General features: G+C 40.5%; 1 protein-coding gene across 4 annotated transcripts in view; it reads right to left on the bottom strand.

Annotated features, from left to right (window-relative positions):
• Positions 1 to 22,993, bottom strand: part of TAF1B (TATA-box binding protein associated factor, RNA polymerase I subunit B) — a 52,328-nt gene extending 29,335 nt beyond the window's left edge. The window contains exons 1-8 of one of the 4 annotated variants that reach the window (XM_043917056.1): positions 22,664 to 22,993; positions 20,865 to 20,963; positions 17,206 to 17,293; positions 14,971 to 15,068; positions 13,174 to 13,269; positions 10,865 to 11,018; positions 4,796 to 4,952; positions 354 to 453 (exon numbers count right to left, since the gene is read on the bottom strand). In XM_043917056.1, coding sequence (XP_043772991.1) covers positions 354 to 453; positions 4,796 to 4,952; positions 10,865 to 11,018; positions 13,174 to 13,269; positions 14,971 to 15,068; positions 17,206 to 17,293; positions 20,865 to 20,963; positions 22,664 to 22,978 — 1,107 coding nt within the window. In that variant the 5' untranslated portion in view covers positions 22,979 to 22,993. Of the gene's footprint in view, positions 1 to 353; positions 454 to 4,795; positions 4,994 to 10,864; positions 11,019 to 13,173; positions 13,270 to 14,970; positions 15,069 to 17,205; positions 17,294 to 20,864; positions 20,964 to 22,646 lie in introns of those variants that run through there. The other 3 variants (XM_043917057.1, XM_043917058.1, XM_043917059.1) reach the window with 3 other exon arrangements.
• Between the last annotated feature and the right edge of the window lie 4,370 nt (positions 22,994 to 27,363).

The raw sequence follows: 27,363 nt of genomic DNA, 5'->3' as shown, positions 1-27,363 counted from the left end.
GAGCAAATAACAACAAAATACACTGTTTTTTAAAATTTGAAATTAGTTCAAGTTCTCTATATAAAACTTCTGAAATTTAGTCTCAACAATACATTTATCTGCAGTGCACACATCTCACACTAAAGCTATATTTTGAGAATAGCCTAGAGAATAAAGAAACCACAAAAAGAAAATATAAATAATAGTTCTACTCTTTATTAAGATATGATTAATGTTTCATATTTGAATAGAACAAAAAGTGGTTGACTTTTTTAAACTTCAACATGAAATAGTAAATCAGGAGATGAATATAAATCACCAAATTACTCTAATGTCTCATAAGTGACTACAAAGTAAAAAAGAAAATAATTTACCTCTATGGCAAAGATTCCTTTGTCACGTCCATATAATTTCATCTCTTCTGGAAAATGCTGAAAAGCATGTATGTAAGGAATATGTTCCTCTTCAACAAATCTGTGTTTTTGAAAAAGTTTCAATATAAGATATGTACTGATTTGGCAAAGTAAACAAAAGAGGGGAAAATGTTATATTTCAAAGACAAGGTAAGAAGCAGTTGAGTACATTGTATATCTCAAATAGATTTAAGGACAATTAACCTGAAAATATCTATATTTCTGTTCCCTTGTGCAGAGACAAGATTTAGTTGATTATCTAATAATCTCTTCTGTTTCTGCCCAAATAGATAAAATATTTCTAAAAGGTGTGTTTATCTTATTTGTCAATTTACCAGGCTTGTAGATATGGCATTCCTTCTGTCTATCCCTAGTTTCTCTGACGTGATTAGTTTCTACTCATCTTTTAAATGACTTCTTCAGGGAGACCTTTTTGGTCTCTGTGTTCCTTGTTAGACTACCTCCTTGCCCTCCAATTGGTCCCCAGTACCTATGACAGTACATGGTAGGTACCTGTCACTGGAATAACAATTAAAGAAACACTTGTTTACCACTCTGTCTCAACGTCTGGTACATAGTAACTGGTCATAGTAAATTACTGAGTTTGAAGAAGTTAGCACATAAATGTAAATAAATATTCATACATACTTATCTACAATTCATTCATTCATTCGACAGAAATTTATCGAGTACTATATACCCAACATTATTCCAGGCTGGGAGACACAGCAGTGAAAAAAACAATAAAATATTTTTGTTCCCATGGAGTTTACATTGTACTGAGAAGACCAAGATGACAAAACAAGTAAGTGAAATACACAGTATGCTAGGTAGGAGGAAAGGGTAAAAAGAAAAACAGAGACAAAAGAAGAGCAGTGGGGTAGACTGACAGCGTCTCATTCGCCCCTCCTAACCAAGAAACCAATACTCCAGTCATGACCCCTGGAGATACTATCTCTACTTATAATACCACTGTACTTTCCAAAAGCTTCAATCTGTGACAGACTGAAATTTAACAAACTAGTTATTCATTACAGGTGGTTTAAGTAGCACTGCATTAGAGGTAAGTTGTGTCCACCCACAAAACATATCCTGAACCCCTTCACTTCATTCTAGTTCTATCACCACCACCCTAATCCAAGCCACTACTTCTTGCTCTAAGTATAGAAAAGACCACCCAGTCTCTCTGCTTCCATTCGTGTCTACCTAGAATCCACTTTCCTCACAGTTGCCTGAACAATCTTGAAAACATAAACCAGATCAGATCATGTCTCTCCTGTTAAACTCCTCGGTGGCTACTCATGTCTCTCCTGTTAAACTCTTCGGTGGCTTACTATCACACTTAAAGGCAAACTTCTGATGGCAATGGGTTTCCTCTTGGAGTGATAAATACATCCAGGAAATAGAGGTGATGGCTGCACACCCTGTGAATATACTGAAAACCACTGACTTGTATACTTTAAAAGGGTGAACTGTATTTAAACTATACTTTAAAAAAAAAAATCCAAACTCCTAACTTGGTTTCCAAAGACCTATGTCTGGTCCTGTTTATTATCTCCTTGCCCTCATCTTCCTCCTACTCCTTCAAATTCACATTCCCATCACATCAGCCTCCTCTGCTCCTGGATCATACAGAGCTTGCAACTGCTTTAGGGCCTGGCACTAGCAACCTCTCTTTACCTGGAATGCTAGTACTTCTGATACTCAACAGCAGGTTTTATTTTCATTCAGAGTGCAGTTTAAATTCCACCTTCTCACTGAGGCCTTCCCTAATAACCTATCTAAAGTAGCCATCTAGTCATTCTCTATCACATCACCCTATTTCAATCTTCTGAACAGCATTTCCTTGTCTGATTTACTATATTTATGTATTTGCTTATCTGTCCTCTCCTCTAGTCTTAAACTTTAGGAGAGCAGGGACTATCTATATGGTTCACAAATGTATTTCAAGGGTCTGGACTCTAAAACAACACCTGCAAATAGCAGATATTCAACGAATATCTGTGGAATGAACATACGTTGGCTGTTTTTATTTATTATAATTGTTAATACAGGGTCCTTTAAAGGCTCCTCAAGGGTTATGAATTTATCCTAAGGAGGATGCTGTTAAAGGATTTAACAGAGAAGTGACATACAGGATCAGTATAAGATACATGGGTATTGTGGAAAGGCTAATAATGTAGGGCCTTCAAATCAATGTTCTTTAAATAGTTTATTCAGGGTGTAGCAATAGTAGTTCTCAAACTTTAGCATCCCTTAGAATCCCCAGAGGGCTTATTAAAACAGAGATTGATTACCAGGTCCTGTTCCCAGAGTTTCTGACTCAGAAGGTTAGAATGGGTCCAAGAATTTGCCTTTCTAACAAATTCCCAGAAGCTGCTGATGCTGCTGGTCAGGACCACACTTTGAGAACTTGTGACTTACAGCTCTTTTCCAAGAAAAGCAGAGAGAGAGGACCAGTGGTAAAGTCTTTTCTTCTATTCCTTCAAACAATTAAACCAGGTCTCAAATTTGTATGGCCCACAGAGCAAAATAAAAGCCCTCCAGCTAACTAGATCTAATCTTCTTGAAGGCAGTTTACAATTCCCCTTGGAGTGGGAAGCAAGAAAAAAAGGAAGCAGGGAGACAGAGGGGTGAGGAGAGAGGCAGAAGAAGAGGGGGAGAGAGACAGACAAATGTGTAGGATCTTATCCCAACCCTCTAACCACATAAAATATTCTCCCTGAGAAGAATTTTGGGGCAAATAATTTTCTCTATTATTTCTGGGCAACTATTATTTCTTCCTTGTTAGATTTCTAGGGTAGTTTTGTTACCCCCTTACAGATTGCCTTGTGTAGAAAGAGCAGCTAGCCCTTTCATCCAGCTCCAGTGACATGATCCTTCCTGTAAGATCCTTCGGGTTACCAGGAGCAAATGGACAGGAGAAGCACAAGATTCACCTGGGAAGTGGCTAAGTAACCCAGGTGAAGACAGAGACAGAGGGAATGGGGGAAACATGGTTCTCAGAGTTATTCTGGAAGTATAATTGAGAGGACATATTGATTAAACTATACGCAGAGAGAGGAAAGAGTCAAGGATGGGTCTCAGGTGCCTGTATGAGATGGAACAGGGTATTAATGAAGAAGGGAATCAGTGGAGAAAGAGATGAACTGAGGAGAAAGATGATGAAGGAGTATCCAGCAGGCAGCTGAATATGTGAATATATGGGTCTGGCCCTCACTAGACAAGTCTGGGCTGGAAATCCAGATCTGGGAGTCGTCATCATACAGATGGTAATTAGAGCCGTGGGGAAGGGTGAGATCACCCAATGAGGGCGGACAGAACAAGATGAGGTTTTAACGTAACAGTAAAATTCACTGAATCATGGACTATCTGCATGTCAAGTTAATCACATCTGAGAAAAGCCTTGTTATTTGGTTGATGTGGCCAAATTCAAAGGCACTATTCTCATTTACTGGAGGCACTTTATTTAATCAAAGGGCCTAGTGCCAATGATGATGATGATGATAAAGAAAACATAAACAACAATAACTAGAACTGAGTTCTTGTTATGCACCAGGCACTATGTGCTTTTCATGTAGTACTAAGTACTGAGAGTAGTTTCAACTCTCTGAGGTAGATATTACTAGCAACCTCATTTTACCAATGAGGAAACAGAGGCGGAAAGAAATTAAATAACTTACTCAAGGTCCTATAGCATATAAGTGATAGAACCAGGATTCGAATCCACGGTTCTGGTTCCAAATCTATGCTCTGAAAATCACTCCACACATTGAGAAACTCAAATGTTATCATTTAGAACACATAACGAGCAAGGAAAAATGAACACATTAATGATTGTGGTACATCTTCTATTTAATGAGATATTCTTACATACCATAATTTATTCATTACCTATAAAACCCTGCAGATAATCTTGAAAACTGTACATGCTGACTATCCATGTAACAGGTTCTTGTAATAGCTTTGTTTTCCATTTTAGCTTATAAACACAGACAACCTATCTTTTAGCTCTTAACAACACCAAGGTATGCTTTTGTATAACTTACTACTAATATTTGCCATGTGAAGGTCATCTGTTCATCTTCTCTCTTAAAAATGAAAAATACTTAATAATACTGTGCAGGTACTTAAATGTCACTTTTCACCTTCAAAGCATTTTATTCACAGTGGATGATAAATTCTCTAATACCCCATGTAGGATAAATAGTATTATTTCCACTATATAAATAAGGAAACCCAGGAGATGAATTCTTAGCCCAGGGAGAATTACATTTCAGAGTCAGAATTCAAACTACCTAATCTTTCCCTTCCTTAATTGAAGCCTCCTGGTAAAATCCAAAATATCCACAGGCTGTCACAAGATAATCAGCAAAATCATCATCGTAAGAGGCCCAGCTTACCTCAAAAGATCTGAAAGAGTAATTGTCTCTCTCTGCCAAAGTAACGACAGATAGCAGAAGGCTAGCGTCCGTGGTACGCTCATCTTCATGACCCCCTTCTCCTTCCGCAGGGAATATTCTACTCCATCAAGAGACCCGGAACAGACAGAGGTCGTTTCTTACGGGACAAATGGAGATTTTTTTTTTAAGTGTAAGCAACTATTTTGGACAAGAAAAGAAGAAAAACAGCAAAATCCAAAGAGGTATTTTAAATATCTTAAAATTAGTGATAGAATCTTTACACAGAGCAACTTGGCAATAAAGGGCAGTAATGATTTGGAAGAAAACTGGCCAAAATGTTAAGAGCTGGTTCTCTGTGGGAGTGGGGTGTGTGAGAGAGTCTAAGGAGCTATCTGTCTTTTCTGGATTTTTTTGTAGTGATCAGGAGCAAGTTTTCAAATAAATAAAAGGACAAACAACTACTAAGCAAAGCAAAAGTGTGTCATTCCTTTGAGTCACGCCTCAACTCCCTGTCCCCTTCTCCGACAGGCTCTCCAAACAATAGCTGAGGCAGTACCTCTCCCACTCCCATGCTCCGGGCGTCTTCCCCCAAAGCATTATTTCATCCTCATGCATTCATTCCACAAATACTTGTCCATCTTACTCTGTGCTTCTCTTCCAGGTCTGGGGAAATGACTGTGTACAGTATCTCATTTCTCCTTAAACTTACATACTAGTAGTGAGGGACAGTAAATGACCAAAAAAAAAAAAAACCTGACAGACAGTGGTTAAGAGCAACATGGAAAAACAGTAATGTAGGGGCCTACAGAGTAAGGGGAAGGGAGGAGACCTGTGCTTTCCCACATGGGTGGTCCCAGAAGCCCTGTGGGGAGCGTGACACCTGAGCAGAGACCTGGATGAAATCAGAGAGTAAGGCTGAAGGATCTGGGGAGTCTATCAGCAGAGTCAACTTGAAGGAACAACAAGGAAGCCAGTGTGGCTAGAGCACCACGGGTGAGAGGAAGAGTGGCAGGAGATGACCAGAGAGAATTGTTAGATGACAAGAAAATAAAATGTTAAAGGGCTTTGTTGGCCATGATCTGTCCTTCAGATTTTCAACTAAGCATAATAAGAGTTTTCTGGAGACTTTTAAACAGAAGAGCAACATAATCTCATTTCTGATTTTTAAAAGATTACTCTGGCTGCTATGAAGAATGGAATTAGGGGACGGCACACAGGAGACCATGATGCCAGGTCCACGGCAATGGGTCCTTGTGCTGGAGTGGCGATCCTGTAGATGGTGAGGGGCAGCTGGACCCTGGACACATGCTGAAGGCAGAATCAGAAAGATTTGCTGATAGACTGGATGTGAAGTATGAGAAAACAAGAGGAGATGAGTAGAAGTCTACAGTTTGGGGGCCTGAGCAACAAGAAGAATGGAGATGCTCCTACTGAGACAAGGGAGGTGGCAGAAGATCAGGCTTGACCAGAGAAATCAAGATATCAGACCTGCACATGTTAAGTGTAAGACTTTATTAAACATGCAAATGGAAATGCTGAGTAGGCAGCTGAATATAAAATTCTAGAGTTGAGAGGATAGGAATTTTAGAGTTGCTGGATATAGCTAGTGTTTAAAGCCAGGAGTGAGGGTAGATAGAAAAGCAGGACTAGGAATAACCCTGAGAGACTCCAAGTTTTCTTGGGCAAAAACTCTCCAAATTATCCCTCAAAATCCCCTTTTCTAAATCCTGAAGATCCTTTCTTCATAGCATTTATCAGGAACTGCGCTATTCTTTTTCACATGTGCATTTATTGTCCCTGGGTGTGTCTCCTCCCAGGACACTCTAGGCAGCTTGAAGACAGACAGTATTGCTCACCATGGCATCCACAGAGCTCAGAACAGGCTCCAGGTGGAGAAGGAACCCAATAAATATTTGGTGACCAATGGTCTAGCAGCTTTACTTCAAAGATTTCATCTTAGTGAAATGATTTTTAAAACATGCAAAGGTTCAGGGTCAAGACACGTTATGGCAACACTGTTTATAATAAGAAAACAATTTAAAACAACCTAAGTGACTAGAATAGAAATTTAATTAACTCCACGCAATGAAAACAGTGCATAACAATTTACACAATGCTTTGTGTAAAAGCATTGGACTGTTCTCCAAGTTCAGTTGTTGGACCAGGTATAGTAGCATCACCTGAGAACATGGTAGAGATGCAAATTATTGAGCTCACCAGCCCTCCATCCCTACCATCCCTCTGATGGATGCTAAAGGCTGAAGACTATGGTTTTAAAAGAATATACAAAGGCACAGATTTCTATAAAACATTATTTTTAAAACTTCTCTATATATTACATATATAAAAACATGTAGGAACTTCTAGTTAAGATGGCAGATTGAAAACACACATTAGCTTCTGTTTTGTCCCACTTTAATTATAAAGAAATTTTTAAAATATATACATATAAGAACAAATAACGTGGAAAAAGAGACAACAGCAATAAAATGTTAAAAGCTGAAAAGCAAATGGAGAGGTGATTATTGCTTAGCAGTGCGGAGAAAGCTGAATTCACAGCCAGCAATAGGGGAAGGCAAAATTCAATATAATTTTCCCTGGGGACCTCTAAGGAAGGCTCAGGAACTGGTTAAACCAGGTAGCCCTGGAAAGTGCATGATGTAGGACCAACACCAGGAGGACTGCTTGGAAGCCTGATTAAGAAGCTATACACCCAGACTCCTTCCCAAGCTCCATGCAGCCAAATGACTGCTCCTCCCCAGTCTTGCCCGAAAATTGGAAGTTTCTCCTCCAGAGACCCTCTCCTCCCCTGAGGCCTTCTTCCCACCCAGTTCCCAGGACAGCTGGGGTTATACCCTCCAAAAAAAAGACTCAGAGATGTTTCTGGAAAATCTGGTCAGCTGATGACAATGCTGGAGGTTCACCAAGAAAATAAACCAGAGCAGAAGTGACAAGACTTACTGTGGGTAGAAAGCTTTCAATCAACTTTTCAATGTCCATTCTTAAACAGGACTAGCCTCCTTAGGCTTGCTAAGCACTTGAAGAAACCCTTTATTATAAAAAGGCAAAGAAAGAAAGAAAGTGAAGTCGCTCAGTCATGTCCGACTCTTTGTGACCCCATAGACTGTAGCCTACTAGGCTTCTCCGTCCATGGGATTTTCCAGGCAAGAATACTGGAGTGGGTTGCCATTTCCTTCTCCAGGAGATCTTCCTGACCCAGGTATTGAACCCAGGTCTCCCTCATTGTAGGAAGACGCTTTACCGTCAAATCTTCAAATCAGTGGGAAATAACATTAATATCCTCAGCAAAATAAGAAAAGATGCTCCACAAATTGAGGGCGTGAACCAAGAAAGAAAATGAAGTGAGATAAAGAAATAAGAAATTTAACCACAGAGAGGTGACAGACTTCTCGGGATGGTGGTAAAGAGATCCCCAAGACAGAGGTCTGGAGATACATCATTCTAGATCAAAGCAGCTCAGAAGTTCTAGGATCTATTACCGAACATGAAATTGACAGAATAAGGAATTGAGAGATTGCCAGAACTGAGGGGAAGTGTGGAGATACATTAGTAATAGATTATAGATTCATGGATTATAGATTCATAATTTCACTAAGTCGTATTTGACTCTTTTGTGACCCCATGGACTGTAGCCCACCAGGCTCCTCTGTCCATGGGGTTCTCCAGGCAACAACAGTGGAATGGATTGCCATTTCCTTCTCGAGGGGATCTTCCCGACCCAGGGATCAAATCCGTATCTTCTGCACTGGCGGGCAGATTCTTACCACTCAGCCACCTGGGAAGCCTAGATTACAGATTAGTAATAAATAAATAGAAAACTAAGCAAATTATCAACTCTGGAGAAACCAAAGCATATACAGAAAAAGTAATCATAGTAAACTATATGACTCAGCTCTGATGAATATTTATATACATTTACAATTTAAGCACAAAAAAATTGACCAAGCAAAAAATTACATTGAAAAGCTAGAGAAGGAGAAATTCATAATTATGTGCTGGTAACTACGTGGCAGGGGGTAAGGAGGGACAGTGAGGGATGAGTGAAAGAGCTAAGGCTTCGTCATCCATAGTGGGAATTTAATCGCTCAGGTGCAGAACGAGAAATTAAGATGTAGTAACAGAAGCATGTGATACAGCAATACAGCGTTTAAAAAAGAGTTGAAAATGAATGCCTCTGGGAAACGGGATATTTGAGGGAGATAGTGGACGGCAATTCATTTTTATTTGTGTAACAAGTCATGCATGTAGAATTTTGATCAAAAAAATTTTAAGAATCAAGTAGTTCACATTTTTGGAAAACAAAACTCGTGCTTTCTCTCTGTCTCTCTCTCTATATATATATATATACACATATATATGAATAAAAAACCTTCTAGAATGTAGAAGAATACAGTGATAGTGGTTATTTTGGGGTGGTACAATAACTCGTGATTTTATTTTCTTTATGAACATCTGTTTTTGTTTTTTTTTTGGCCAGGCTACACAGCTTACAGGATCTTAGTTCCCTAACGAGGGATTAAACCTGGGCCCCAGTAGTGGAAGTGCTGAGTTCTAACCACTGGACTGTCAGAGAATTCCCATGAATATCTGAATTTTATGTTTTGCATTAATAATGAGTGTTTTAATAGTTACATTTAATAGGAAAATGAAAATAAAGCTCTAAAGATCATCATTTACTAAGAAACAAACACACAAACAAAAACCCCTAACATAGGTAAACAATCATGATGTCTTACTGAAAAGGCTTGGATGGTTTCAGAGTCCTAGTTCTCTGAGATTATTTGAGTCAGGTGGCCTGAGGCATGGAAAAGGAAACCCCACATGCCATGCCGCCCAATTATCCTACAATTCTAACTTCTTTGGACACAAAATGTTAACTTATTTGATAACTGTGTCATTGTGCAGTCCATCAAGAAAGGCAGATATGCTGAAGGAAAAAAAAAGGAAACGACAAAAGATAAAAAGAAACGTGGATATGCTGATAAAAGGAATTTTTAATCTCTGGAGGGTGAGGGGCTTGCAAAGAAGCAGTCCATACTAGAAAAGTTTTGTTGAAAATTTTACTAATCACACGTAATGCAGACTTCAACAATTCCTAACACCAGGAGGTTTGAAGTCTATCTCCCAAACAACTCCAGTAGCACACATCAAGACCTTCACAATCTATAATAAAATCTTTCTCTGTTTTCCACCACGTTTCTTTGTTTTCATTTTTAAAAGTAATGTAGAAACAACTAAAATCATGAATAAATGCTCTGAGGAGAAGGTCTGTATCTGTAACCTTAAATACACTCCTTATCTATTTTAAATTACGGAATTAAACCAGAAAGTAAGACATACATGCACATGCACACACACACACACACACACACACACACAATATGGTAATCTGATTCAGCCTGTGTTAGTCTATGCAGAGAAACTGGGCAGCTTATTTTTGACTCCTGTCTATCTTACCACATGGCTAAGTTCTATTAGTTCTCTGCTACAACTTTTCTCTAAAATTCTGAGCCCACAGCTATCTTACTTGAGCTAGCCTCCTTTTTGCAGTCAAATGCTCTACCCCTGAGCTGTAACCCCAGCTAGCCTCCTTTTTGGATCTGCTTATTGCTTGAAAAGTGAAGTGTTAGTCATTCAGTCATGTCTGATTCTTTACACCCCAGGGACTGTAGCCCGCCAGGCTCCTCTGTCCATGGGATTCTCAAGAACAGCTCCTGGAGTAGGGAGAAATTCCCTTCTCCAAGGGATCTTCCCAACCCAGCAGAGATCGAACCCTGGTCTTCTGCAGATAGATTCTTTGCCATCTAAGCCACCTGGGAAGCCTCACTGTTTAGTTCCCTTTAAAAATCACACCTAAAAGCTCATGAGGAAACAATGTACCTTTTTAAAAACTGCCCTAATATTTCATTCAGTCTACCTTTCTCCTTGCCACATGAGTCAACAAATCATTCTTCCTTGCTAGGCCAAGTTCCCTTCCTTGGAATATGAAGAGACAGGACTACATTATTTCTAAGATGCATTGCCAGAGTGTTAGTTTGTCATCTTTACCTGAGTGTGATGCTTTGATGATGGGGAAAGGCTTTGGAGTGCGGACATCAGGCTGAGACTCTGCTCCACTCTCACCAAAAGACAGTCGACTCACGTCACTCAGCAGCTCAGGCTCACTCTCCCAGTCTGAATGGCTCGAATTATCTTCTAATACCTGTTTTATAAAAGAATATAAATTATGATTATATGGGAATTACAACATAATTCATTTCCACAAACTGTAAACAATGCTTGAGCATCACAAACACCAGAGAAGGAGCCACTCTAGAGATCTGCAGCCATCTGCCTGGTCCCTGAGACCAAGAGAGCCGGGCTTCTGCACGTGCTCGCTCCCCAGCAGCCCCTAGCCATGCTTCTCAGATAAGGACGCCAAACAGGCACGAGCAGAGAAACACGCAGACGCAACAGGCCTAGTTCTCTCTGCAACTAACACCTCTCCTATAGCTCTAGCAGCAACACCAATAAAAACACCAAGTGTCAATAATGACTCCAGACACACTGAGGCTTGACAATCATACATTATCTCTTAGCATGATTTAATTTTTCACAAGTGTATCGCTGAAAAAGCGGTCAGAGTGTCCCTTAGAAAGGTCAGCTGGCTAGCTACCTAAAGGCCTCATTAACTGACATGACCTTGGGGAGCTGATCACAGTCAAAAAAGCCATGCTCTCAGTCATGTAGGCCAGAAACTGGATCTCACTGTGAGGAGATAAAGCTCGTATTAAAGGAACTCACAGAGAATGAGACAGAAAAAAGAAACCAGGGACAGGATAACGCTTGTTTCTTCTGTCAAGCACGTACCCTCTGACAGGTGAGCCCACGAGGGGCCAGGCGACCATAAAGCTGGCTGATACATGGAGATCACTGAGAAAACTGGAGCAATCCTAAGGAAACTCCCACACCACACGCTCGGCCCTCTGTCGGCCTCTGCGCCCTTCCCTGCTCCCACCTACAGCAACGTCTCCCTCTGTGCACTCGCTTCCGCCTCTCACTGTTGTTCAGTCGCTAAGTTGTATCCGACTCTTTGCGACCCCAAGGACTGCAGCACGCCAGGCTTCCCGGTCCTTTACCATCTCCTGGAGTTTGCTCAGATTCATGTCCATTGAGTCACTGACGCCATCCAACCACCTCACCCTGTCGCCCCCTTCTCCTTTTGCCCTCAATCTTTCCCAGCATCAGGGTCCTCCCAGTGAATATGCAGAGCTCAGTTCTTGGTCCTCTTCTCTGTCTTTGCTCCTCAGGGATGTCATCGGTCTTGTAGTTTTAAATACCATCTACTATGTATACTGTTTTCAATTCTAATGTGCACTCCCCCATCTCTATATTTTAACATCCCTGAAATCAGGAATATCTTACAGTCAGCGTCATGGCACAATTTAATTTGCAGCATTTTCTTTTTTCTTGGGGGTATTTAAAAATAATGGTGCATCTTACAAACAATGGTATTTTAGATTTGATTATAGTGTGAGCTGACAGCTTCCAAATTTGTATCTCTAGTCCAGATCTCTCCCCTGAACTGAACACTTGTGTATCTGAGGACTCCACATTTCCTCCTGGATGTCCAACAGCTGTCTCAAACTTACGCGTAAAACTGAACTATCGTTTTTCCTGCTCTACCTGCTATTTCTAAACATCTCATTCCTACAATTTCTAAACATCTCATTTCTTTCACTAAACTCTGCTAGTGGAACCTATGAGACCCTAACCAAACAAGGAAACACTGGGCCAAGTTTCCAAGCTCTTAACAAATGTGTGTCAAACAGAGTCAGAATCCCTTCTCAGTCCTAGAGAGTAAGAACCACACATAAAACACATCAAAGCTTATCAAACCTGCATTTCCCAGCAGTGGAATCCTCCCCTATTCCAAACAAAATGATCCATGGCACATTTAATAAGCAGTGAAAAGAAAACTGCTAAAAATATAACTGCTTTGATGGATGGGGGTGGGGTGGTGAAGCATCCAGATGACAACTGAGCTGAATCTTGAAATGCCAGGTAAAGCAAGCAGGTGTTCCAAACAAAAAGAATAACATTTGCAAAACAGTTTTTAATAGTACAATGGTAGAAACTCCTTTAAACTTCTATTTAGAAACTTAACCACAAATTTATTTATTTTTCAACTGGTCAAATAAGAAGTCAAAATTAATTTCAATGCCTACATCACTGACCCTGTCCTTCTGGACTATAAATGAAACCTCTTCACTGAAACTCCTCTGAAAACCATAACTGAGGTAAGGTTGAACCTCATCTTCATTTCTATCTCTCACCAGATATGTCTTTTGGTCCCACTTGTCAGACGTGTGACTTACCGTACTTTTCCTTCTGCTGGGATAAACTGGGTTTTTACAATATGCCTGCTTGCTCTTCTGAAGGTAGCGCTTCCAAAAATTATGCAAAACTTCATTCTAATGTGAAAGAGAAACAAGAATGCTTCAGGTTATGATGAAAATATACTGGCACATCCAGATCACAGAACCTCTATTCTCTTGTACTTTACATACTGTTTCCATCTAAATGTATTCTTACCTTTCTTACTTAAATTTCCTTGAAAGAATTATCATTTCAGTATCAGGTATATGAGAAGCACTGAATATAGTCTTCCTAATCTTAGATTTTAGGAAAGGAAGGAACTAGTTCCTTAAAATCACCTAGTTGAATCCCTTCTTTTTACAAGTTAAGTAAATTAAGATCCAGAGAAAGAAAGTCACTTACATGTGACTACACTTCTAGTTAGGAGCAAAGTTGCTATTGCATTTAGTGACCTACTGACACCCCCTTCCTCCTCCCACCCTCTGTCCAAGTGAAAGTAAAACAAAACAAAACAGCTTTTCCATTTATTTATCACCTACTGGGCACAAGGCATCCATAAGCTTTAACACAATCCTACAAAACAATTGTTAGCTCACATTTCACCACTGAAGACACTGAGTAACATGGCCAAAATGACCCATGAATAGGATCTAGAGTCAGTTCTGACTCTGGAGCCTGGGTTCTTATCATCACACCATTCCTGCACCACTTAGCTGGCCAGGTATAAACAGTCATACTTATTGGTTAATTTCAGAGAAACTGTTTTCAGGATTAATCTCGATGAAGTAGGTATCAACAGAAAGCTATACAGGTGTAAACCCTACTGAAGCTCTTTGGTGGAACCACCTGAAACCATTTATTAAAAAACACTCATACATCAGATGCCTCTGCCAGGAAAAACCAGATCCACAAACCTGCAGGCTACCAGCAGGCTTACCTAAGCAATGCCTGTCAGGGTTAAGGCTCACCACTCAGGCTGTGCACCGGCCTGTGGCCACTCTGCCTGCCTGCTGCGGACATCCATTGCTCTGAATAGCAAAGGCTGCTTTACCAATCTTTTCTTGGTGACTTCACTAGTTGATATTTCTTCCTTCGCTTTTTGCTCGTTTTCATTTATGAGCATAGTGCTATATGATGTCCTATTCACTCATTCCACATACACATGGAAACTTCTCTCCAACTAAGCTGACTCCAGTAGCATCAGTATCACCTGGCAACTGATTAGAAACGCAGATCCTTGGGCCCTACTCCAGACCTGCTTATCAGAAACTCTGGAATGGGGTCAAGCAATCTGTGTTTTAACAAGCCTTTCAAGTTGATTCTGATATACACTCAAGTTTGAAAACCACTGATTTAATGTATCACTGCACAAAGTGCATTTTCTAGAAGTCCTGATGGATGCTACTTCCCCCATCCCATCCTCCCACACACACCAGAGGATTTTACTCTCAAATTGTGAATACTGCACATTGCATCCCCTAGGAAATTAAAAAGCACATTAACACATAAAAGGCACTAATAAGTGGACAAAGTTATTTATTTTACTTTAACCTAATGTTTCCTAATTATCTGAAGACTAAAACCTTTCTTACTTTCTTTTGGATGTACTGCTTATTTACACATTTTGGGAATTGCTGGTCTTGCAAAAGGATTAAAGAAAAATCATCAGAAAAATGATTCTTTCTAATAAGCCAAATGCTATTACTGATAACCCTACTACTCTTAGTTCCACTCTAAGTCTACTGTTTTTCAAACAACAAAATGAAAGGTTAACATCTGAACTCAAACGGACTTACCTTTAACTCTGGGCCTACTCCAAGGCTCTGTAAGGCTTCTGCTTGTTGATAAAGTATGTGCTGAAAACCTTCACACACATACCAATCCCAGCCTTTCTCTAAATGACAAATGACAGATTTCAGACATCTGAGTTTCTTACTTACTAAATGTAATGCTACTGCACAATTACAATTGTGTTTCACACACTTCAACTGGAATTTTTTCATATCCCTGAGTAGAGCTTCCATTCTTATACTCTCACTTCCAGTCTGGCAAATCTGTACACAAATGCTAAAGTAAATTTAATTTTTCTGAAATATCAATGTAAGGGCAGAAAAATGGTTAGTCACCACATTGAAAAAAGAAAACAAGTTTTATAAATGTACTGAACAATGCCCAGCAGAAACCTAAATGAAAGGATACTCAACACTCAGCCACTGTTTCCCCTCCGACTCCTCTATCCCACCTCACACAGAAAGGGAACAATGAGTATTTGGAGAATGAATGAACTAAAAAGCAAAGAGGGGAAGTTCCAAGATTTGGAGAATGAATGAACTAAAAAGCAAAGAGGGGAAGTTCCAAGATCGCTGGAAACGGTGTACAAAAAGAACACACAAAGAAAACAAACTGCTCAACAGCTTTCTCCTTTCATCAAGATGGTTCTAGGTAAGAGTGTGAAACTGAAAGCAAGGAAACTAAGATTTATTGAACTCGGTCCAGTCACCACGTATTTTAAGTATTAATAGGTTATTTTCTTGCAACCTCAAAACAGTCTTAAGAGATTTTGAAGGAATGGACAAAGCTACATGTTTAAATAAAACTACCAGTTAAAAGAAAATGCTCAAATCTGTTAAGACTCTTACGTTTTACCCCTCCCAGGTTGACAAATACTGCAACTCTTTGAAAAAATATGCTTCTGAAGTCTGTTGCTACGACTCCAAGATGCCCTCTCCCCTGCAGAAAGTCAGAGGATTCCTGTGCCCCTCCCGAACCTCAGGGTCACAAGGTCTCCCCACCTCTGCTGACTAACTCACTTTCTGGAAAGGGTCTTCGTTTGTACAGGAGTAAAATAAGAAGCCTGCAATTCTGACGCGTTCCAAAGGTGAGGGAGTTTAAACTCCCCACGCTATAGCCAGCCGTGCGTGCTCTCTCCTTCCTGCACCCTGTTCTGACAAACTAAAGTCGTATCTTAAATTCTAAGTCTGGGTTCCTACTCTCTATAATAAATGGTATTACTGTCTTACTTTACATATGAAGAAATTAAGGACAAAGCAGTTGAATATAAGACTCTCAACATTTAATTTGAAACACCTGATGTTCTTTCAGCAATTTAAGCTTAAACTATACAGTTTTTACTACCTAGATGCCAAGTCCAAATTAATCAGGTTTTACTCTAATTAAATTTAATTAAGATTAATCAGGTTTTAGCCTAATAAAAATAGTCACTACTAAAGTTTAAACAGGAACATGAGTTGGCATCTAGGCATTCTCTGTTATTTATCTAAGATCAGCAATGTATTTCATGCAGTTATTTCACCAACATTTATACATATTATATATTTCATGTGTGTATCCTTAAAGCTACCTCAGGTAGAAGAGTCCGCCATTATCATTAGTCTAATTTCAAACCTGAAACTAGGCAATCAGTCACAGAAATAAAAAGCATCAACTAAACTTCACCTCAGATTCTTCTCAATAATGGTTAATTATATGTACTCCCTGGATTAATGAAATAGATTGCCTTTCAAAGCACACCCATGCTGAGGTTATTTTAAAGGAAATTAATTTTCCCTATTATAAAAGGGTGTGTTCAAAATCACTGTGAGAAATGGATTTCTGAAAGCTGAGTATCATATTTAACTTGCCTAACCTGACAACTCCATAGCTGAAACATGTCAGAAAAGAAGCAATTTTCTTTAAAAGCACAGAAAATCATGAGAGATTATAGATACAGAATAGAGAAACATATGCCAACAGATACAAAGAAATACACTCCCTTGACTATTATTATTTTTTGCACAGTAGTTGTACCACTAAAAAAATCAAATCATCTACAATAAACAGAATAAAAATGGGTATGCTTTAAGAAGTTGTTTCCAATTTTACCAAAAATAATTATCGACTTTAACTCTATTTTGGCTTAAAATTCTGGCAACTTCGTTAGAATCTATTTAAAATTCCAATTGCACACACCCAAATTATGAAAATGAAAACATGATTGAAAAATACTAAGCACATATGAAGAAAGAGCTTACCAAGTTTTCGTTTTCTTTTAAGTCCCCGGTTGATGGCTTGTATTTTAGTATTAGGAATAGCCCCAGTGTCTATGACTTCCGTAGATCTCTGCAGGAAACAGAAGCAGACCATTAAAAAAGACCATACAAAGGTAGTTTCACATGTCCTTGACTATATTTCCAAGCATACTTTGGGGTGTATAATGAACCAGACCGTGGATGCCAGGACCAATGACGGTAGCATTTTGGGAAAATTAGATAAAGTGTAACACTCTGGTTAGCCTTTATGTTATTTTCTGCTTCAAAACTTCTTAGTACCTAAAACTGTGTGGAGAACAGTTTTTATTTTTTTTAATAATTTTCAATTTTTAATTCTGTTCATTTCCAAGTACGTTATTATCAGTCATTTTTTTTCACTTTTTTCCATTTCTTTATTTTCTTAATTTTTAAACATACATATTGTATGTATCTTTTTTTTTCATTTATTTTTATTAGTTGGAGGCTAATTACTTCACAACATTGCAGTGGGTTTTGTCATACATTGACATGAATCAGCCATGGAGTTACATGTATTCCCCATCCCGATCCCCCCTCCCACCTCCCTCTCCACCAGATTCCTCTGGGTCTTCCCAGTGCACCAGGCCCGAGCACTTGTCTCATGCATCCCACCTGGGCTGGTGATCTGTCTCACTATAGATAGTATGCTGTCGGAGAACAGTTTTAAACATACTAAATAAATAACTGTCAAATGAATAACCTTTTATTTTCAATCAGTTTTTAACTGTTTGACACCCAATCCTAAAGTCAAATTTATTCACCTTTTTTCCCCACCCCAAACCACTTTGAAACTAAAATAATGTCTGTATTTATTGTAGTCAGCAATGCCTAAGCTACACACAGATTAGTTTCATCCAACTTTTCTACGTGTTTGAATCATACTCTAAAACAGCTTTATGAAATTATAAAAGTACTACTTTCATTCTTAATCAGACCGACAGGATTTTAGAATGACTTATTGCTGAGTACAGTTTATCCCAAAGTCTTCAATTCCAAGTGCTCTCAAGGGCTGGGACCTAAGATTCTGGTTCTCTCACAACCAAAATATATTAATAAAAGCATCAGCCCTACGTGATGGGGGAAAGGTGAAGATTTTTAACCAACAGCGTACACTACCTATGTATTTGTCTAAAGTTAGAGATTTAGAATGAAATTTATCTTCAACTTTCATTAAAAATAAAAGAAATGCCTCTAACAACAGGATTTTTGGAATACATTCTCCCTGTATTCCACAGAAATCACATTCAAAGCCGTTCTGGTGGATGGGGTTGGCCACATTGAGAACGTAAGACATTTCAGAACACACAACAAAGCAATTACCCAACAAAAACAGGTAAAACCTATAAAGAGTGGGGGTGGGGGTGGGGGAGGGATGGCGGGGGAAGGCTTAAAACAAGAATTAGACAAAATGCAAAATAACTAAAAGCTAAAAAAAGCTAAATACCCTGACTGAAGCTGTAACTAATTAGAGAATGGTTATACTGTGGACTGTTTATGCAGTTAATTAACACATTCACACAAGATTGGGGGTACTCACCCATATCCCCTTGCCCCTTTCATATACAGACAGTCTCTCATATAAAAGACTAAATGGAAGCTACTGAAATGTATGTTGAGCTCACTGGTGATTGTAGCTTTCACCTTCATCATTTCTACATTTTCTACAGTAAATCTGCTCTTACGATCATATAAATCTGTTAAACTCACACTATCTTAACTTACACCTTTATTAAATATCCACAAAATACTTGCAAGAATGTCTATACATAGACCAGATTTAAGACCTCAAAATATTTTTCCTGTATGAAATCAATCAAGATAACATTCTAATTCCTTTATCAATTCAGAAGGCCTTCCTTCAGATGATGGCTATCTAGGAAATGAAAATTACATACAAGAGTAAGTTGAGGGGCAATGAAAGGAGCAGAAAAACACAGAAAGCTATACCGCAACCTCCATTCTGTAGGTGTAACCACAGCTCACCAGCCATTTCCCACCAGGTGGATTTAAACATTGGCATGCCAAGCCCACACCAGTCACATACTTTCCTATCTGAAGAACGTGCCATAAAGCCAAGAGAACCACTGAGGTTGTGCAACACACAGCTCTATCACACGGGAGGCACTGAGACAGGTTCTGGGCCTGTAGGAAGATGGTGCCCACCATCCAGAACGTTCCACTCTTGACAGGTTATTCCATACAAAGCTGGTATCTTTCAAATGTGGAAATACTGGTATTAGGATCTTTCAAGTTAAAAACTGACTGCAGCAGATTTTGTCAGACAGAAATAAATAGAAATACTATCAAAAGACAAATAAAAGAAAGCAATTAGTTAATGTATTAATAGTTTAATTTCTCCAAAACAAGTATATGCTGTCTTCATCTGCTAATGACAGTCCATTACAGACATCTTGCTTCATCGTGTTTACATTTGCACTGCTGGTACAAAACCAAAAACTGTTAATGCCTCAACAAACATCAAAGCAAAGGACCAAACTGAGCATATTTAAAGTGTATGATCTGATGTGTGTGTATGTATATCCATGAAACCATCACCACAAATGAGGTAATTAACATATCATCACCCCAACAATTTCATTGAGTGAGTTCATATCTTATGAATACTGTGGGTGACCAAGTGCGAAGCAGAATGAAGAACAATGACTGTCTCAATGATAGTTGCAAGCTAAGTTAATCACTTTTCTCAAACATCCCGGAGGACTACAGGGCAAAGGTAATAAATATATCTGCTCTTCCTGGCTCTGTAGACTTTGAGCAAATCCTCTTCCGGAGAGAAAAGTCCTGGTGTGTTTAGCCCACTCAACAGCAGGCTGTCCACACTCTGATTATTTTGGTTATGTTGTCCTGTCCTGAGGGTGGTGGTGACCAGAAGAGGACCTCGCACTCCCTGTGTGAATGCAGTCTCATTTACCAAGGACCCACAGGACAGGATGTCAGCCTCTGTCCTAAGAGGCAGGTGTGGTGGTATAAAATGAACACGAGTCAGAAGCCTCAGGTTCAAATCCTGCCTCAACACTTTCTAGCCATGAGACTTTGGCAAACTCATTCACCTGATGAGGCCCACTTGCCCTACCAGTAGACAGGCATAATAGTGCATCTCACACATTGTTAAGAGTAGGAAATAAATGAATGGACATGAAAATACTCATAATGTGTAATGCACTGTGCAAAGACATAATGATAACAATGTATATTTCCAGTACTCCCAATAGTCCTCCAACATTCTATCTTCCAAACCTCCATGCTATCATGGCACATTAAAAACTCTTAAGTAAGTATTAACAAATGAAAAGAAATTTATCATCTTCCAAGTGCAAGTTTAATTATTTCCCCTTACAAATAAATATACCATACAGTCCGAACCAGGAAAACACTTATATTCATGGCCCAAGATAGTTTCAGAAGTTCATCCTAAATCTAATTAACGAAGTCTTTAACCCTTGTGTCAGTACTTGAGGATGACTTATATTCTTGGTATTTGGGCATTGCTTAGTAATAAAAATAGATCAATCTGGTGGGGGGGGGGGTACTATGCCATATATTATGCTGAAATTGCCATTTTTAAAGCACAAGCAAATTCATAAATGAGACCTGTTACTTACTTCTGTAACATTGTGGCAAGAAGTGCAATAATATTTGCCTTCATCAGTAAGACCCCAAGAAACAGCAGCACACTGAGAACAGCGCTCTCTGAACTCTCTCTGTGGGAGAAAAGGAACATCACATTTAACACACTGCACCTAAACCCTGCAGGTCTACGTACAGGCTTCCCTGCAATTCTACTCTATCAGTACAGAAACACTGAAAATAGAAAACATACCAAAGAGACTATTATCTACAAACAAGGAGAATAGCAGTTCAGTCTGAGCAGTTTGAAATGGAATTAAACTATTAAATGTTTCTAAAACACACAGTGTGTGGGAAGGGGAAGAAAAAAGATGCTGGGGGTAAAGTGGGGGGTGGAGGAAGATGAGTAAATAAAACTTGAAAATGCTGTGAGGAAAAAAGATGATGAGATTTAAGTATAGAGAAGACTTAAAAGAAACAGCATACCATTTGGAACTTCCTCCAGGACACTAAGAACACATAACCCACCACAAAGGAACCAGAGTTTTATTAGGGTTGTTTCAAGTTTCCATTTGCTCATTCAGCAATCCAAGGAGTACCTACTATGTATGCTCTAGACACTTAACTAGGTGCTGGAGATGTGACGTTGAGCAAAACAGACAAGATCCCTACTCATAACTCTACAGGCTCATGGTGAGTTCTAGTTGTTCATTTCATTAACCCAGCATCTACACACCGTTAACCATCATTCAAGAGACATTTATTGAGTACCTACAATGAGAAAAGCCTTCTATCACCATGATGCTTCTGTACATACATAGACTGGCACTGAATAATCAATTCTCAGCTCTTTGGTGTGTGAAATCATATTATCATTTATCTAATTACCCAATATTCCTCTAACACCATCAGTTCAGTTCAGTTCAGTCGCTCAGTCGTGTCTGACTTTGTGACCCCATGGACTGCAGCATGCCAGACCTCCCTGTCCATCACCAACTCTTGGAGTTTACTCAAACTCATGTCCATTGAGTTGGTGATGCCATCCAACCATCTCATCCTCTGTCCTCCACTTCTCCTCCAGCCTTGGATCTTTCCCAGCATCAGGGTCTTTTCAAATGAGTCAGTTCTTTGCATCAAGTGGCCAATGTATTGGAGTTTCAGCTTCAGCATCAGTCCTTCCAGTGAATATTCAGGACTGATTTCCGTTAGGATGGACTGGTTGGATCTCCGTGCAGTCCAAGGGATTCTCATCAAAGACTAGCAAAACGCACAGCCAATTTATTTCAAAAGCAGGTCAATGGCAACCCACTCCAATACTCTTGCCAGGAGAATCCCATGGATGGAGGAGCCTGGTGGGCTACAGTCCATGGGGTGGCAAAGACTCGGACACGACTGAGCGACTTCACTTGACTTCTTCCATACTGGTAACTAGTGAAATCTTGGTCGTGCCCTCACACCCGAATTTGGCCCTCCCTACGCAAGGCCGAGACGAGGATTCCCAAAGACTAGGTGCTGGGAGATGTGACGTTACTTGGGGTTACAGGGGTTACTTGGGGGGGCATTCTGGTTCCAGCCCCCGGCCTCCCTCGCCCAACCTCCAACATCAAAGGGAACCTGCGGGTGGTCCAGTCTAGAGGAGGTGAGCCACGAGGGCGGCCACCTCACAAAACCTACAAATTCATCCTCCCCCTAAAACACACCCCTCTCGATCAACACCTCACCCCGTCTCCACTCACAACCTCAACAAGCCAGCAGCTCCAGCCTGTCTCCCCCACCACGCGGGTACCCGCGGCCCGCCAGCTCCATCCCTTTCTGACCCGCCCCACTTCGAGACCAGAGCGCCTCCACAGCCAGCTGGCGTCCTCCGGCGCCTTCTCCTCAGCCTCACGGCCCTCCCGCCCCGTCGCCTGGTCGCGCGGCAGCCGGACTTCTCACCGCCTCCTCCAGATCCATCTGTGCAACTCAGCCGCTTCAGCCGCCGGGACCCGTTACCCGGGCAGCGAGCGCAGCTTCCGGGAGCGGCAGGAAGAGCCCTCCGGGCGGAAACCCAGACTCTTGACTGTGGATTTCCGTCTCCTACAGCCTCAGGGAAGCCTCCGCGAGCTGCGGGAGGAAGCTCCGCTAATCCGGCATCCCTCCCAGAAATCATCCCGTTCCTACTCTAGGAACCGAAGCTAATCAGTAAAAAAAAAAAAAGAGGTGGGCGGTGCCTACTACTGAACGGATTCAGTCTGTTCCGACAGCTGGTGGGAAATGCAAAAAATGAAAAGAAATGCATAAAGGCGAAACGGTTGTCTGAGGAGGCCTTCCTTACAAATAACTGAGAAAAGAAGAGAAGCTAAAGGCAAAGGAGAAAAGGAAAGCTGAATGCAGAGTTCAAAAGACTAACAAGGAGACATAAGAAAGCCTTCCTCAGTGGTCAATGCAAACAAATACAGGAAAACAATAGAATGGGAAAGACTAAAGATCTCTTTAAGAAAATTAGAGATACCAAGGGAACATTTCATGCAAAGGTGGACACAATAAAGGACAGAAATAGTATGGATAGCTAACAGAAGCAGAAGATATTAAGAAGAGGTGGCAAGAATACACAGAAGAACTATACAAAAGAGATCTTCATGACCCAGATAATCACAATGGTGTGATCACTCACCTAGAGCCAGACATCCTGGAATGTGAAGTCAAGTGGGCCTTAGGAAGCATCACTAGGAACAAAGCTAGTGGGGGTGATGGAATTCCAGTTGAGCTATTTCAAATCCTAAATGATGACACTGCGAAAGTGGTGCACTCAATATGCCAGCAAGTTTGGAAAATTCAGCAGTGGCCACAGGACTTGAAAAGGTCAGTTTTTCATTACAATCCCTAAGAAAGGCAGTGCCAAAGAATGTTCAAACTACTGCACAATTGCACTCATCTCACACGCTAGCAAAATAATGCTCAAAATTCTCCAGGCCATGCTTCAGCAATACGTGAACCGTGAACTTCCAGATGTTGAAGCTGGTTTTAGAAAAGGCAGAGGAACCAGAGATCAAATTGCCAACATCTGCTGGATCATCGAAAAAGCAAGAGAGTTCCAGAAAAACATCTATTTCTGCTTTATTGACTATGCCAAAGCCTTTGACTGTGTGGATCACAGTAAACTGTGGAAAATTCTTAAAGAGATGGAAGTACCAGACTACCTGACCTGCTTCCTGAGAAACCTGTATGCACCTCAGGAAGCAACAGTTAGAACTGGACATGGAACACAAACTGGTTCCAAATTGGGAAAGGAATATGTCAAGGCTGTATATTGTCACTCTGCTTATTTAGCTTATGTTTAGAGTACATCATGCAAAATGCCAGGCAGGAAGAAACACAAGCAGGAATCAAGATTGCCAGGAGAAATATCAATAACCTCAGATATGCAGATGACACCACCCTTATGGTAGAAAGTGAAGACGAACTAAAGAGCTGCTTGATGAAAGTAGAAGAGGAGAGTGAAAAAGTTGACTTAAAACTCAGCATTCAGAAAACTAGGATCATGGCATCCAGTTCCATCACTTCATGGCAAATAGGTGGGGAAACAATGGAAACAGTGAGAGACTTTATTTTGGGGGGTCTCTAAAATCACTGCAGATGGTGACTGCAGCCATGAAATTAAAAGCTACTTGCTCCTTGGAAGAAAAGCTTTGACCAATCTAGACAGCATATGAGAAAGCAGAGACATTACTTTGCCAACAAAGGTCCATCCCATCAAAGCTATGGTTTTTCCAGTAGTCATGTATGGATGTGAGAGTTGGACTATAAAGAAAGCTGAGCACCGAAGAATTGATGCTTTTGAACTGTGGTGTTGGAGAAGACTCTTGAGAGTCCCTTGGACTGCAAGGAGATCCAACCAATCAATGTAAAGGAAATCAGTCCAAATATTTATTGGAAAGACTGATGTTGAAGCTGAAACTCCAATACTTTGGCTACCTGACGTGAAGAACTCACTCATTTGAAAAGACCCTGATGCTGGGAAAGATAGAAGGCAGGAGGAGAAGGGGATGACAGAGGATGAGATGGTTGGATGGCATCACCAACTCGATGGACATGAGTTTGAGTAAGCTCCGGGAGCTGGTGATGGACGGGGAAGCCTGGTGTGCTGCAGTCCATGGGTTCACAAGGAGTCGGACATGACTGAGTGACTGAACTGAACTGAACTGACAGCTGATCTCTCCTGGCCACACTTAAGTATGTGGGCTATGAGGGGTGCCATGGCTTGGACCCCGACCCCTCTGGACTCTCCACCTCCTTCTGGCTTTTCACAGCACAGGAGAGGTACCGGGTTCTGGAGAAAAGAACACATTGTTGAATTAGACCTAGGTTTCTAATCATGGCTTTTCTGTGCCTCCTCTGTAAAAATTAGCTACTACCCATGAGTCCCTTGCAAGGGATCCTCGCATGGTAAATAGTTATTGAATTAGTTTCATTGTTGTCCCTTCATTGAACACATTCATTTCATTAAACAGGTGCTGTTTTAGGTCTTGGGGATTCAGTAGTGAGCCCAGTAAAGAAAAATTCCTGCTTTTATAGAGATTATAATCTAGTGGGGAAAGAAAAAAGAAATAATGAAAATATATGGTATATTAAATGGGCATGATAGCCAAGGAGGGAAAAATAAAACAGGTAAAGGAGAATGGGAGCCATAATGTGTTTTCAATTTTAAATGGAGTGGTCCACAGTATGAATGGAGTAATCAACAGTATGAACTCCAAGGGGTGGGACAAAGAGGGGTGGGAAAATTGGGAGATTGGGGTTGACGTATATATGCACTATTGATACTAAGTCTAAGTGTAAATAATAACTAATGAGAACCTACTGTATAGATCAGGGAACCTTACTCAATGCTCTGTGGTGACCTAAATAGGAAGGAAATCCAAAAAGAAGAGGGATGGGATACACGTATGTGGGATACCTATAGCTGATTCACTTCACTGTACAATAGAAACTAACACAACACTGTAAGCAACCATACCAATAAAAGTTAATTTAAAAAAAAATTAATTAAAAAAAAAAATAAGTGAAGTGGTCAAGAAAGTTCTCACTGAGAAGGTGACCTATGAGGCAAGGAAGTAAGAACCATGCTGGGAATACCATTCCCAGCAGAGGGAACAGTGAGGACCAGAGCCCTAGTCCTGAGTTCATTTCAGGATCAGCAAGGAGGTCAGCCAGTGGCTGCAATGGTGAACTAAAGGGAGAGCAGAAAATGAGGTGGGGACAAAATCCAGTTGTAAGGGTTTAGAGAAACTGTATAAGCAGGTGGAGGATTTACACAATCTGACATGTTTAAAAGATCAATCTGTCTATTGTGGGGCTTCCCCAGTGGCTCAGAGAGTAAAGAATCTTCCTGCAGTGCAGGAGACACGGATTCATTCTGTGGGTCAGGAATATCCCCTGGAGGAGGAAGTGGAAACCCACTCCAGTATTCTTGCCTGGAAAATTCCATGGACAGAGGAGCCTGGCGGGCTCCAGTGCATGGGGTCACAAACATTCAGACACGCCTAAGTAACCAACACTGGCTGTTGTGAGAATGGACTGCCAGGGGTAAAGGCAGAAGCTGGGAGGCAAGTCAGGAGACTACTGCAATAATCCTGGCCACTTGAGCCAGGTGAAAGCAGGGGAGACAGTGAAAAGTAGACATGGAACTGTGTATTTTGAAGGTAGAACCCTAGGGATAACTTGATGGACGAAAAGTCCATCAAGCAGCTATAGAGGAAGAAGGGAGTCAAGTATGACTTCAAGATTTTTGTCCTGAGCACCTGGAAGAGTGACGATATATTTGACAGAGTGGGGGCAGGCTATGGTTGGAAGAGTTTGGGAGGAGGTAGAGGAAGAATCGGGAATTTGATCTTTGGCATATGAAGTTAGAGATGCTTATAAGATGTGCAGGTAGGATGAGAAGGTGATTGGATGTAGGAGTCTAGCATTCAGAGGCAAGTTCTGGTCTGAAGATATATTCTTGGGTGTACTCTCTGCCTAGATGGTATTTAAAGTCGTGAGAGTAGTTAAGATCAGCAAGGGAGTAGCTCTGTATTCGCTCACTCCTTCTTCACTTGTCAATTCATTTCTTTCCCAAAGTCATTAAACGCCACTGTGTGTCAGGGCACTGTGCCAGGAACTGGGAAATTACAGATAAACAGGACAAAGTTCCTGTCAAGAGGCAACCACTGCAGTGGAGTCTTCAGTCTTATTATTTTATCATGGTGCTAGTTAAATGCTCTTCTCCAGCTGTCATTTACCAGGCTTGGCTCTGAAACTTCAGACTCTTAGCTATCTTCAAAGCACCAAGACTTGTCATATGAACAGCTTGATTATAAGCCTCTAATTTTCAAGACTGGCCCTGATTTCAAATGTTGAAATATTATAATGGGCAGGGGACAGAATTGAATATCCAACTAAATAGCAGTTGTGTATTGAACTAAAAGTTCACCAGGGGCTTCCCTGGTGGCTCAGATGGTAAAGCGTCTGCCCAAAATGCGGGAGAACTGGGTTCAATTCCTGGGTCAGGAAAGT

This window comes from Cervus elaphus, chromosome 11 (assembly GCF_910594005.1).
Source record: "Cervus elaphus chromosome 11, mCerEla1.1, whole genome shotgun sequence".
NCBI lineage: Eukaryota > Metazoa > Chordata > Mammalia > Artiodactyla > Cervidae > Cervus > Cervus elaphus.
Note: the sequence above shows the minus strand (reverse complement) of the source record. Positions and strands in the feature narration are given on the sequence as shown.